The sequence below is a fragment of the Rhincodon typus genome, chromosome 1 (assembly GCF_021869965.1).
Source record: "Rhincodon typus isolate 14 chromosome 1, sRhiTyp1.1, whole genome shotgun sequence".
NCBI classification, from domain to species: domain Eukaryota; kingdom Metazoa; phylum Chordata; class Chondrichthyes; order Orectolobiformes; family Rhincodontidae; genus Rhincodon; species Rhincodon typus.
In genome coordinates, this window is record NC_063332.1 from 21,341,171 (window position 1) to 21,355,787 (window position 14,617).

The following is a 14,617-nucleotide window of genomic DNA, read 5'->3' on the forward strand; positions in this document are numbered from 1 at the left end:
TCCCGCCTCCAGTCATTTAAACAGCCTTCTACCACCACCCTCTGTCTCATACCACTAAGCTAATTTTGGATTCATTTTACCAAGCTGCTCTGGACATTAAGTGCTTTCTCCTTCATTATGTGACTCCCATGACCTCCTTCTGACAAAGTCACCTGTGTCTGATCAAACCTTGCCTCTCCAACTGGATATTATTTCTCTCCTTTGCAATGTTTTCCAGTAGTTTCCACTGATGTGAGACTCGCTGATCTGAAATTCCCTGGTTTATCCCTACCACCCTTCTTGAAAAGTGATCCCATATTAGCTGTCCTCTATTCCTCTGGCCCTTCCCTTGTGGCCAGAGAGAAATTAAAAATGTGGGTCAGGGCCCAGTATATTTCTCCCTCATCGTCTGCAGAGCCTGGAATGCAATTCATTTGGACCTGGGGATTTATCCACTTTTAAGTCTGTCAAAGCTTCCAATACATCCTCACTCCCTATTTTAATCTGCTGAAGGACCTCACAGTCCCTCTACCTGAATTCTATACCTACATTCTCCTCCTTGAAAGTCAAGACAGATGTGAAGTACTTGTTTAACACACCACCAATTCCTCTTGCTCTGCATTCAAATTGCCCCCTTCATCCCAATGGGCCTAAACTTTCCCTGGTTGTCCTCTGCTCCTTGAATATCTTGGGATTCTCCTGAATTTTACCTGCCAGTGTGTTTTCTTAAGATGCCCCCCTGCACTTTCTATACTCCACTTGGACCTCCATTGATCCTTATCCAGTTCTGAATATTCCTAGACGTCCTATATTTCACCCTAAAGGGAATGTATGGGCCTGTACTGTCCCCATTTCCTTTTGAACATCTCTTGAGATGTTGATCTCAGCCTCGAGAAAAGGGAGGCTGTTTCACATTTCCGTTACCCTCTGCACAAAATGGTATATCTGATTTCTACTTTTAAATGTTCTGGCTGAAAGTGGATACTGTGCCCCTTTATTCTGGATCCCTCGACCAAGGAAATACTTCTCCCTGTGTCTCATTCTTTAAATCGTGTTATCGTTTGAAAGATGCCAACAATAGAATGTTATTTTGATGTAGCATCTACTGTTAATGAATTTTTCCTGGCAATCATTCAATGCACTCTTCAAGGCGTAGTAGTTTCCCCAAGAGAATTTACTGGAAACAAGCTGAGTCTCTTGGGTGGACTTCTACAGTGGCTTATATATTTCAGACACAATCACTGTCAGTTACTTCGAGAGAAATAAATGCAGCAGAATTATCATCTGGTACAATTGTAGGGGAGGCGATGGGCTAGTGGTATTATCGCTGGACTGTAATCCAGAGACCCAGATAATGTTCTGGGGACCTGGGATCAAATCTCGCCATGGCAGATGGTGGAATTTGAATTCAGTAAAATATCTGGAATTAAGAATCTAATTATGACCATGAATCCATTGTCGATTGTCAGAAAAAAACGTCTGGTTTACTAATATCCTTTAGGGAGGGAAATTTCCATCCTTAACTGGCCTACATGTAACTCCAGACCCACAGCAATATGCTTGACTCTGAACTGCCCTCTGGGCAATTAGGGATGGGCAATAAATGCTGCCTGACCAGCGATGCCCTCATCCAGTTAATGAATAAAAAATAATTGTTACTGGAAGATAGTGTTACCTGTTGAGTACAACAGGTGTAGTTCTACAATTACCATCTCCTGATACTGTGCCTTTAGACTACATTCATAAGTAGGAGTCAAATTGATGAGTAATGATCAAGCAACTGTACTGCCAGTGAGAGAGGAAAATCTTGCACTTATATAGTACCTCTCACACCCTCAGGTTCTCCCAAAGCATTTTGCAGTAAATGAAGTATTTTTCAAGTGTAGTTTCTATTGTGGTGTGGAAAACGCAACAGCCAATCTGCATACAGAAAGCTTCCATAAACATCAATTTGATAATTACTCAGTCTGCTTTAGTGAGGCTAGTTGATTGATAAATGTTGACAAGCAATAACTCCTTATTCTTTGAAGTGGGATCCTTTCCCACTGCCTGAAAGACCAGATAAGCCATGGTTTAATGTCTCCTTTGAAAGACTAAGGGATATTGGATACTGCCTACTCGGTTCTGCATTGATGTGTTATCCCAGAATATGTGGTATTTCACAGTGAATTATATAACACATTATACCTCAAGTTGATAATCAAGTTTTATGTTTCGACTCCATATAATTTACAAATTGACATTTTAATAACTTGAATGGGAAATAACTGTTTTCCTAACACAATTTTTCTTAAGTAAAAGATCTATTTCAAAAACAGCTGACAGGGTAACATTGTTATTTAAATGCGTTGAAGCTTTAAAACACTTTGCCGTAGATGTTGGGCAGGATTTCTCTTTTAATACATTCATGTGATTTGGGTATTGCTGGCTGGGCCTTGGTAAATTTTAGCAATGTATCTTGTAGATGGTACTCACGATGCTACTGTGTGTCGATGGGGAAGGGAGTGAGGTTTGTGGATTTGAACAAAAAAACAAAGAACAAAGAAAATTACAGCGCAGGAACAGGCCCTTCGGCCCTCCAAGCTTGCGCCGATCCAGATCCTCTATCTAAACCTGTTGCCTATTTTCCAAGGATCTGTATCCTTCTGCTCCCTGCCCATTCATGTGTCTGTCTAGATACATCTTAAATGACGCTATTGTGCCCGCCTCTACCACCTCCGCTGGCAACGCGTTCCAGGCATCCACCACCGTCTGCGTAAAGAACTTTGCACGCATATCTCCCTTAAACTTTTACCCTCACCTTGAAATAGTGCCCCTAGTAATTGAGTCCCCCACTCTGGGGGGAAAAAGCTTCTTGCTATCCACCCTGTCTATACCTCTCATGGTTTTGTAGACCTCAATCAGGTCCCCCCTCAACCTCCGTCTTTCTAATGTAAATAATCCTAATCTACTCAACCTCTCTTCATAGCTAGCACCCTCCATACCAGGTAACATCCTGGTGGACCTCCTCTGCACCCTCTCCAAAACATCCACATCCTTTTGGTAATGTGGTGACCAGAACTGTACGCAGTATTCCAAATGTGGTCCAACCAAAGTCCTATACAACTGTAACATGACCTGCCAACTCTTGTACTCAATACCCCGTCCAATGAATGAAAGCATGCCGTATGCCTTCTTGACCACTCTATCCACCTGCGTTGCCACCTTCAGGGTACAATGGACCTGAACACCCAGATCTTTGTGTATCAATTTTCCCCAGGGCTTTTCCATTTACCGTATAGTTCGCTCTTGAACTGGTGCCAATCAAACAGGCTCCTTTTGAAGCATCTGTGGATATACTACCAATAGTGAACTGGTATATGGGTTATGGACTTAGCTTGCCAAAGTGTCCAATTGCTAAGTTTGCCATGGAGGGTTAGGCCACAGCTGGAGTTTTATGTGTAGTTCTGGTCACCATATTCCAGGATGATACATTACATAGTTGCTCAAGGAAAATTTTTAAGAATGTTCCCAAGGCATGAAAATTGCAGGTTTGATGAAAGATTTCATAATCTATGGTTGTTTTCTTAGAGCAGAGAAGGTTGACGGCTAGCTTAATCAAGATTAATGATACAAAATAATGACAGCTTGATTGGGTGGACAAGAAAACATGTTTTCTGTAGCAGAAAATCCAGTTACCAGGAAGCACAGATTTAAGATGACTGATAGGGGATTAAAGGGGGCATGGGCATGATGCAGATAGTGTTAGGTGTCTCAGGGCGTCAGTTAACTCAGTTGGTTTGATGGTTGGTTTTCAATGCAGTGTAATGCCAACTGCCTGGGTTGGATTCTCACACCAGCTGACTTCCCTTCTCAATCCCTCCCCTCGCCTGAGGTGTAGTGACCATTAAGTTAAACCACCTCCAGTTGTGTGTGTCTCTAATGAGTGAGCAGCCCTCTGGTCTGATAAGACGATGGTAACTTTAGTTTTTGGGTGTCTGGAACTCGCTGCCTAGGTTAGTAATTGAACCTGAAACCATTAACTCATTTAAAAGGATCCTGGATTGACACTTGAGATGCTGTAATGAGCAACGCTATAAACCAGCTACTGGTAAGTGGGATTAGAATGGGCAGCAAGCTTTCTTAGCCGGTACAGACATGATGAGTTGAATGTCCTCTTTACGTGCTGTAATTTTTGTACACTTCTGTGGTTACTTAGTTCCAAATGACCTCTACCAAACATTTATGTTGGAATCAGCTCAAACCGAAAGAGACGCTGCTAAACATACTTTATTGTTTTTGCTGCACTGCCCTGAGAGGGCTTCCCCTGAACCATCACCTGCTTCTCTCTTGAAATTATAATAACTTGTTGGGTATAAATCAACTGATTAGAATGAATTTGGGCCCTTGATGGGTGGACCTCAAGTGTGAGAGGACTCCTAACCTCCTTCTCCCCACCAAAGGTATCTCCATCATACGATGCATAAGTACATTCCCTGATCAAACATGAAAATGCCATCTGCCAATGATTCCAGCATTTGGAGATGGGAAGCTTCCATTGCAGCTGCCAACCCCTCTGCAGTCAATTGTAATAGGCAGTGGTATAAATGAGTACAGTTATTTGTACCACCTCAAGCCCTGTTTAGGAGCGATGTTTAGGAATTTGTCAATGATTTTTTTTTAATTTGTTCACAGGCTGAGGGTGTTGCTGGCTAGGGCAGCATTTATTGCCCATCCCAGAGGGTAGTTATGAGTCAACCTCATTGCTCTGGGTCTGAGGTCATCTGTACTAATGCACAATAGACAAACTTCCTCAAAATCCCACATCCTTTGCTAAACTGTTGTTAATCAGCACCATTTACTGACCAGTCCGGAACTCTGTAACAAATACATTTGCAGGATCTGGACACATCTTGACTAACAACCTGAAATCAAAGCCAATCTGAAAAAATTGGTGCAGTGTGTTATAAACAGAAAATGCCCAGTAAACCAGGTTGTAGGCTAGACCAGGTAAGGCAGTTTCCTTCCGTAAAGGACATTAGTGAACCAGATGAGTTTTTCCTGATAATCGGCAATGGATTTGTGGTCATCATTTGACTCTTTATTCCAGATTTTTATTGAACTCAAATTTCACTATCTGCCATGCAGAATTTGAACTTGTATCAGCCAGAACATTACCTGGGTGTCTGGCTTAGCAGTCCAGCAATAAGACCGTGAGGCTATCACCTCCCCTTTTAGTCTTTGCCAGAAGTTGGGTTTTGCAAATGCGGCATTCAGTTCTTTGTAAGCAGCCGAGTTCACTGGGCATTTTCTGTTTACAACACACTGCACCAGTTTTTTCAGGTTGGCCTTAATTTCAGGTTGTTAGTCAAGATGTGTCCAGATCCTGCAAATGCATTCATTGCAGAGTTCCGGACCGGTCAGTAAATGGTACTGATGAACAACAGTTTATCAAAGGACGTGCAATTTTGAAGAAGTTTGTCTATTGTGCATTAGTACAGATGAATGCAGCCCACTGATTTGGTTCATTTCCTTAATCACCCTCTTGGTCTCATGATGTGCTGCATCATCAGCTATTTTTGTAACAGCTTTCCTTTCACTTGCGCGGACTTCAAGTATTGTCGAAAAGGAGCTCTTTTTTTGCCACAAAATGCTGTTAATTTGCCAGGGTGTTACTTAGAATTCAGGAATACTGTCCCTAGTCATGAGGCCCAAACAGTTCTGCTACCCAATGATGATCCATTATTGCGATGCTGTCCTAACGGTGAACTGGATGCTTGGTATCATTGATTGTATTCAATATTTTTAATGAGTGAAACATATTTTCTTTGTCCTCTCTTTTTCTCTCTCTCTCGCTGTTGTTTATGTAGGCATTGAAGTGGATCCTCGCCATCTTTCTCTTGTGGCAGATTACATGTGTTTTGATGGTTCATACAAGCCATTTAATCGAATTGGCATGCAGTCAAGCTCTTCACCCCTTCAGCAGATGACCTTTGAAACCAGCTATAAGTTCTTAAAACATGCAGCTATGCTTGGTAAGAAAGATTTTGTTAACACTTTTTGTTTCATTTCCATTTTAACTTGACCAAGTATCCTTCACGTGAGTAGAGTAACATTTTGAATCCCATACCATTTGGACGATACATTGAGGGTGACAAGGGCGCAGAATGGACTGCAAGTGGGGCATCGCTGATGTCAATCACCAGAAGCAGCTCCATAGCATCAACCGAGCTGGCTGACTCTATGAAAGGCCAACGTACCAATTGTTGACTCACCTTATGCTGCACCTGAATGCTTACTTTCAGCAACTGGTGTAAAAGGAGGCTGAGGCCTTGTTGTACCTCCCCTTTCCCAATCTATCACCATTCAGATAATAATCTGACTTCCTTTCTTTGCTACCAAAGTGGATCATCTCACATTTATCCACATCATTCTTAATTTGCTGTGCAATTGTCAACTCACTCAACTTGTCCAAATCACATTGAAGCATTTCTACATCCTCTTCAGAGTCCATCTTCCCACCCATTAACTGTGCCGCTCCATTAACTTGGAAATATTACATTTAATTCCCTCATATAAATCATTAGTATATGTTGTGCACAGGTGTGGTTCATGCACAGATCCCTGCAATATCCCACCTGTCACTGTCTGCAGCCCTTAAAAAAATTTATTTATTCCGACTCTTTGTTTCCTGTCTGCTAGACAGATCTCTGTCCAAGTCAGCACACTACCCCAAATCTCATGCAGTTTATTTTTATATGCTGATCTCTTATGTATGACCTCATCAAAAGTCCAAGTAAAGCACATCAACTGGGTTCCCTTATCACCTCTGCTATTTACATCCTCGAAATATTTCAGTAGATTTGTCAAGCATGATTTCCCTTGTGCAGAAAGAAGATGTCTAATCCAATCACTATTTCCAAGTGCTCTGTTGTTTAATCTTTTTTAATGGCATTTATCTTTTTTAATGGCATTTATCTTTGTTAATGTCATTTATCTTTTATAATAATTATCAAAAAGTATCAAAATATACAAAACAATAATTTTGTAATAATTATCGTTTATAATAGCCTTTTCCTCACTACCAATCACAGGCTAACCATTCGATAATTTCCTGTTTTTTTTCTCTACCCTTTTTAAAATGTTGGGATATAGTAGTTACTTTCCAATCCACACGAATGTAGTAAGATCTGGACAATATCCAGGTTTGGGCTGACAAGTTGCAAATAACATTTGAACCAACTTGTGTTAAGATGCAGAGGATATGAGAAGAATTTTAAATAAAACTTTTGCCTCCATATTTACAGAGGGAAAGGATATAGTAAACCGACAGGAGCATTGTGAAATATTGGACAAAATAATCATAACAAGAGAGAAAGTGTTAGAGGAGTTTGAATCGTTGAAAGTGGCTAAGTTGCCAGGGCCACATGGTTCCCTAGGACATTCAAGGAGTTCAGGGAGGAAATAACAGATACTCTGAGGACTATTTTCAAATCTTCTTGCTTTTAACATCCACCCAGCCAAGTCATCTCAGGATCTTATATACACACTGAGGGACACTGAGAGAAGCAATGGATGGGAGAGTGGGGGGCACTGAGTGGAGCAGAAGGTGGGAGAGCGGAACCTGTCATTATCTTGATTTAACCCACTATCCTTTTTTGTAAAATATAACATATTGGTGGTTTTCTTTGTTATTGCTTTCAATCAAAGCATTCCTCGGAGGAATGGAGTTAGCAAAATTGGTACTAAGATCTTTGCAGCTAAGTAATGCAGGGTTGTCTCATAGGAAATGTTGGGCCTATACTCATTGGAATTTAGAAGAATAAAAGGTGAACTTTTTGATATAAGGAAGGTTTTCAGTAGGGCAGAGAGGGTAAATGCTCAAGGGGACTTTTCCCCTTTTGGAGGAGTTTGGAACTAAGGTTCATAGTTTCAGAATAAGAAGTCTCCCATTTGAGAACATGATGAGGATACGAGACAACAAGGTGCAGGGCTGGATGAACACAGCAGGCCAAGCAGCATCATAGGAGCAGAAAGGCTGACGTTTCGGGCCTAGACCCTTCATCAGAAAAGGGGGAGGGGAAGGGGGTTCTGAAATAAATAGGGAGAGAGTGGGAGGCGGATAGAAGATGGATAGAGGAGCGGATAGGTGGAGAGGAAACAAACAGGTCGAAGAGGCGGGGATGGAGCCAGTAAAGGTGAGTGTGGGGGGGGGGTAGGGGAGGGGATAGGTCAGTCCAGGGAGGACGGACAGGTCAAGGGGGCGGGATGAGGTTAGTCGGTAGGATTGAGGATATTTTTCTTTTGGTGGGTAATTAATCTTTGGAATTCTCCAACCCAGAGAGCAGACTATTGAATAAATTCAAGGCTCCAGTTAGGCAGATTTTTATCTGCACAAGTGTAGGACTACAGGGGATCAGTAGGAAAGTGGATTTAAAGCCACATTTGGATCTTACTGAAAAGTGGAGTCAGCCTGGGGGCTATAGGGCCTACTCCTGCACTTATCTCTTACGTGATATTTGGGCCCAGATTTTAGTCCTGCCAGAGAGGCGCTCCATTGTGGTGAAAATGGTGGCACTGCTCAAATCATAAGTCCTGTCCCTGAACATGGACCTTCCTGTTTTTGTAGCAACAAGGCATCTGCTTTGCAAAGATGACCAGCTGTAGATGTCACATGCTGCCTGCACTGTTCATAGGATTTTGATAACCTTCATACCCAAAGTGTGCAGGTTAGACCGTGTAAGAGTCGTCGTGAACTTAGTCCAGCTGCTTAGATACCCGGGGTACCTATTTGGATTGTGTCCCAAGACAGCTTTGGGGGAGGGCAGCTATACTTTGAGATTGTGAAAAGTAGGATGCGAATGTTTGTAAAGGACCAGTAACCTATTATTATCAGGCTCTTTGGACCCGTCCAAATTATCAAAGCATTTAAAATCCCCACATGTTAAATTTTTGAAAACTTTTAACTGCCATTTTAAAAAGATCATTGCTTGTTATTTCACCCTGACCGCTGTTGCATGACTAATTTCATATCTTCCATTATCACAGTCGGTTTGACAACTTCAAGTGGTTATAGATTCTTTAATATGGAATTATGAATTCCAGTGTTTGTTGTTATAAAGTATTTTGTACTTGATTGAGATATTTGTTGTGCGGCTTTATTTAGTTGAATGATTTTATTAAAAATGTTTTCAATATGGAGGTCTGCAATGCACACTTTGAAATTTATTTAATAGAATTTTATTTTATCTGATCTTCACATGGGAACATTCTTTGTTGGATTGTAGATGAGTTGGCTAGGTAGGTGGAGGGGACAGGACAGACTGAGTTGACATGAGTTGGTACTACATTTGTATAGTGTCTACAAAGAGCCATACAGGACTGGTTAAAGAGGGATATGTTAACATGGAAGCCATAAAGGCTGTGGTGGATGAGTAGAATGGCATAGCTTGACAAGGAGGACATGAAGGGTCATGTGGAGATCGGAGAGGTCTAGGTTACCAAGAAGTGACATAGGTTTGGAAGGAAACAAGGGGAAGTTGCCTCAACTTCTCAATACTTGTTTCGATACTGGATTGTTGTATTTTCCACATTGAATATACCTGAAGAACTAAACATGTAGTTGTATGAATGCCATTACTGATGTAGATTTACCCAACGAGCACCTACTTGCTTAAAATGTCTGACTACAAGTGTGTAAACTGGATATAAATAAGTATCTGAAACATAATTGTAAAATAACTAGTGTTAAGACCTGACAGTGTGCATTTTCAAATCCATTCATTTGAATTTACGGATTGATGCACACATGCCTGGGAATAGAATAAAATGGAGCAGCATCAACAGTGAAGAAATCAATTCTTTTTATGAGTATCCTCAAAGGCTTGTAAATCACAGTGCATTTATAGTACTGTTGTGATTTGTTAATGTTATGAGATTGGTAAGGTTTCTGAGCAATGCTTCCTGTGGACTACTGAATAATCAGGGGCAAAAGGAGGAGAGGAAATCAATATAAGAAGTATCACTATGGTAAAAGTGCTCAGGAAACTAACGGAACCAAATACCAATCAGTCCCCTGGACCTGATGGGATGCATCCTAGGATATTAAAAGAAGTAGCTACAGGGTAGTGCGTGCACTGGGAATAATTGTCCAAGAATCCTTAGATTCTGGAGAAGTCCCCAAGGATTGGAAAATTGCCATTGTAGCACCTTTGTTTGAAAAATGAAGAAGGCCAAAAAAAGGATATTGACCTGTCCGTCCTCCCTGGACTGACCTATCCCCTTCCTAACTCCCTACCTACACTCACCTTTACTGGCTCCATCCCCGCCTCTTCGACCTGTTTGTTTCCTCTCCACCTATCCTCTCCTTTATCCCTCTTCTATCCGCCTCCCACTCTCTCCCTATTTATTTCAAAACCCCCTTCCCCTCCCCCTTTTCTGATGAAGGGTCTAGGCCCGAAACGTCAGCCTCTCTGCTCCTATGATGCTGCTTGGCCTGCTGTGTTCATCCAGCCCTGCACCTTGTTGTCTCGGATTCTCCAGCATCTGCAGTTCCTACTATCTCTAACTAATAGGCCAGTTAGCTTAATGTTTGTTATTGGGAAAGAAGTTCACTTGGCTGATCCCAGGCATGAAGCGACTGTTTTATGAGGAGAGGTTGAGAAAGTTGGGCCTGTATTCTCTGACATTTAGAAGAAAGAGAGGCAACCTTATTGACACAAAAGAGGCTCTTAGGGGACTTGGTAGCAGAGACAGTAGGAACTGCCGATGCTGGAGTCTGAGCTAACACAGTGTAGAGCTGGAGGAACACAGCTGGAACCTTCTCAGACCCGAAACATCAGCTTTCCTGCTCCTCTGATGCTGCCAGGCCTGCTGTATTCATCCAGCTCTACACCTAGGTAGCAGAGGTTATTTTCCCTTGTGGAAGAATCTAGAACCAGAGGGTATAATCTCAGAACAAGGGGGTCACACATTTAAGACAGAGATAAGGAGGAATTACTTTTCTGAGGGTAGTGAATCTATGAAATTCTTTACTGCAGAAGACTATCAAGGCATCATAGGAGCAGAAAGGCTGACGTTTCGGGCCTAGACCCTTCATCAGAAAAGGGGGTTCTGAAATAAATAGGGAGAGAGTGGGAGGTGGATAGAAGATGGATAGAGGAGAAGATAGGTGGAGAGGAAACAAACAAGGTCGAAGAGGCGGGGATGGAGCCAATCTGCAATCCGACCCCACCACCAAAGACATCTTTCCCTCCCCACCCTTATCTGCTTTCCGGAGGGACCACTCTCTCTGTGACTCCCTTGTGCGCTCCACACTCCCCTCCAGCCCCACCAGACCCGGCACTTTTCCCTGCAACCGCAGGAAGTGCTACACCTGCCCCCATACCTCCTCCCTCACCACCATCCCAGGCCCCAAGAAGACTTTCCACATCAAGCAGATGTTCACCTGCACATCTGCCAATGTGGTATACTGCATCCGCTGTACCCGGTGTGGCCTCCTCTACATCGGGGAAACCAAGCGGAGGCTCGGGGACCGCTTTGCAGAACACCTACGTTCGATTCGCAATAAACAACTGCACCTCCCAGTCGCGAACCATTTCAACTCCCCCTCCCATTTCTCAGATGACATGTCCATCCTGGGCCTCCTGCAGTGCCACAACGATGCCACCCGAAGGTTACAGGAACAGCAACACATATTCCGCTTGGGAACCCTGCAGCCCAATGGTATCAATGTGGATTTCACAAGCTTCAAAATCTCCCCTCCCCTTACCGCATCCCAAAACCAGTCCAGCTCGTCCTCGCCTCCCTAACCTGTTCTTCCTCCCACCTCAAGCCGCACCCCCATCTCCTACTTACTAACCTCATCCCGCCCCCTTGACCTGTCTGTCCTCCCTGGACTGACCTATCCCCTCCCTAACTCCCCACCTACACTCACCTTTACTGGCCCCATCCCCGCCTCTTCGACCTGTTTGTTTCCTCTCCACCTATCCTCTCCTCTATTCATCTTCTATCCGCCTCCCACTCTCTCCCTATTTATTTCAGAACCCCCTTCCCCTCCCCCTTTTCTGATGAAGGGTCTAGGCCCGAAACGTCAGCCTTTCTGCTCCTATGATGCTGCTTGGCCTGCTGTCCTTGTTAGATTATACTCAACTTTTCTCTCTTTTAAAGTGACCCTAAATTCAAGGATGGCAACAATAGACTTGAGGGTTTCTTTATGTACAGCCTCAGCAGTGTTGTTGAGATGACAAGTTTCATCATGGTCAGTTAATTGCTTCCCAAATAATCTTGCCCCATTTGTTTTGATACAAATTAAATCCATCTTGGCTGTTTCCATTGGCTCTTGTTTTAAATTTCAGAAACAGCAACGTCCAGGCTTGGTGGTTTTAAACAACGATGTTATATTGGAGATTCAAGTGATTGCCATCAATTCAAGTTTCTTCTGTTTCTAAAGACTTTGTCTCAACAAGATTTTCAGGACTGTTCCTGTGTTTGTGAAATCTATTAAAAAACCCAATGGGTTAATAAGGTCCAAACATATCTTTAAATTTAGAAATGCAGAACTTGTTCAAAATCACACAGAAAGCTTGAGAAAAGTTTAAAAGATGTCAGTCAAAAGAGTTAACACTGCTGGTCTGTGAAGGGGCAGGGCCTAAGTCACCAGCTAAAGTTATGTTGTACCTTCACATACTCTGTTTAAAAAACTTTCAAAATCTTCTGATAATTTCAACCTGGCTTTTAAAATTTCTGTCTTAAAGGAATCCTTTAAGATTTTAAAAGACCTTCTTCAAAGAAGCAATATAAGTGCTTGGACAAAACATTTCTCATTCTAAATTTTGAGTTCAGGTTGGATATCTTCCAAAATGATGTTGTTTTAAGTTCTGAGAAAGGGTCACCGGACCCGAAACGTTAACTCTGATTTTTCTTCACAGATGCTGCCAGACCTGCTCAGCTTTTCCCGCAACTTCTATTTTTTGTTTATATTTTGAGAACAAGCTAAACCGTTTTTTTCCGTAACATAGCCTTTTCTACAGCAGTTAATAAAGACACTTTTTAAACTTTTTGATGAAATAAAATTTGAAAGATATGATGCTATCAGACTATGCCCTGTTTTAGTACAGATTTCAGTCAAATGTGAGAGATGCTGTCATTGTAGTTATCATGGGAACTCTGCAAATACAATCCACTTTTCACAAACTGTTCATTTAACTTCACTGGGGGAAAGCAACTGGTTGATCTCTTCTTTAGTTGTGCCTAATGACTCATTTGTCCACCCCTTTCAGCTCCTTAGTGACATTATGCATGGACTTTGTCTCACTATGTAGGGATGGAACAGTTAGGAAGTGTTTGACTTGTCTTTCATGATCAGGATCCCAGCTGTTGTCTATTCAATTTCTGTCAGGCATAGTTTGACATTTGCAAAATCAAGGGAGTGGTCCATTTCATTATCAGTTTCAATGTTAATATCGAGTTTGTTTAATTGCAAGGTCTTGCAGCCTTTTCCTCATATTATGTATGATGGGTACATTACTTTCCTGTTGGTAATCATTTCTACTCCATGGTTCTTTTACCAATTCCTGCAGCTTTTTATTGCTTTTATGCAACTGTAAAGCACACAAATGGGCACCATAGGCTAACTTATTTCAGACTGTTTCTAATTCTGTTGTTCCTCCCATAAAGCCTATTTTGAAAGCCGATCAAGAATAAACTCAATTACTATTTCATATTTCAACAATTTTCAGTACAGTGTCCCCCACTACTAATGATCCTAACTTTTCCAGTAAACTCTCAGTTGCATTATGATAACAAAGACAGCTGCTACTCCCAGCTTCTCAAACATAAAGCCAATTTAACCCTGATTTCTGAGATCTGTTTGAGGAGTTCATGATCTCAGTTACTTAAATCAGTGGAACATTTCACTTGATTCCCACTGACTCCAGTTTTGCCAGGGCTTTTTGATGCTGCACTCGATCAAATGTGCCTTGATGTCAAGGGCTACATCGCTGAGGCCAGACGCCAACTCTCCGACACCTCCTCCTACCGCCCCCTTGATCATGACCCCACCCCGAGCACCAAACCATCATCTCCCAAACCATCCACAACCTCATCACCTCAGGTGATCTCCCACCCACGGCCTCCAACCTCATCATTCCCCAACCTCGCACTGCCTGCTTCTATCTCCTTCCCAAAATCCACAAACCTGAATGCCCTGGTCAACCCATTGTCTCCGCCTGCTCCTGCCCCACTGAACTGATCTCGAACTATCTGGACTCCATTTTCTCCCCCTTGGTCCAGGAACTCCCTACCTATGTCCGTGACACCACCCACGCCCTCCACCTCCTCCAGAACTTCCAATTCCCCGGTCCCCAACACCTCATCTTTACCATGGACGTCCAGTCCCTCTACACCTGCATTCCCCATACAGATGGCCTTAAGGCCCTCCGCTTCTTCCTGTCCCGCAGGCCCGACCAGTCCCCCTCCACTGACACCCTCATCCGCTTAGCCGAACTCGTCCTCACCCTCAACAACTTCTCTTTCAATTCCTCCCACTTCCTACAGACAAAGGGGGTAGCCATGGGTACCCGCATGGGCCCAAGCTACGCCTGCCTCTTTGGAGGTTACGTGGAACAATCCCTCTTCCGTACCTACACCGGCCCTAAAC

The 14,617-nt window shown here is 42.8% G+C and overlaps 2 protein-coding genes across 2 annotated transcripts in view; one reads left to right on the forward strand and one right to left on the reverse strand.

Moving 5' to 3' along the window:
* ptcd3 (pentatricopeptide repeat domain 3) overlaps positions 1-14,617 on the reverse strand; it is a 292,712-nt gene that overhangs the window by 139,613 nt on the left and 138,482 nt on the right. The window lies entirely within an intron of this gene.
* The window catches only part of polr1a (RNA polymerase I subunit A), a 129,308-nt gene that overhangs the window by 101,860 nt on the left and 12,831 nt on the right, over positions 1-14,617 (forward strand). Inside the window, exon 27 of the mRNA XM_048603059.1 lies at positions 5,829-5,993. Within this exon, the coding sequence (XP_048459016.1) occupies positions 5,829-5,993 (165 nt within the window). The remainder of the gene's footprint in view (positions 1-5,828; positions 5,994-14,617) is intronic.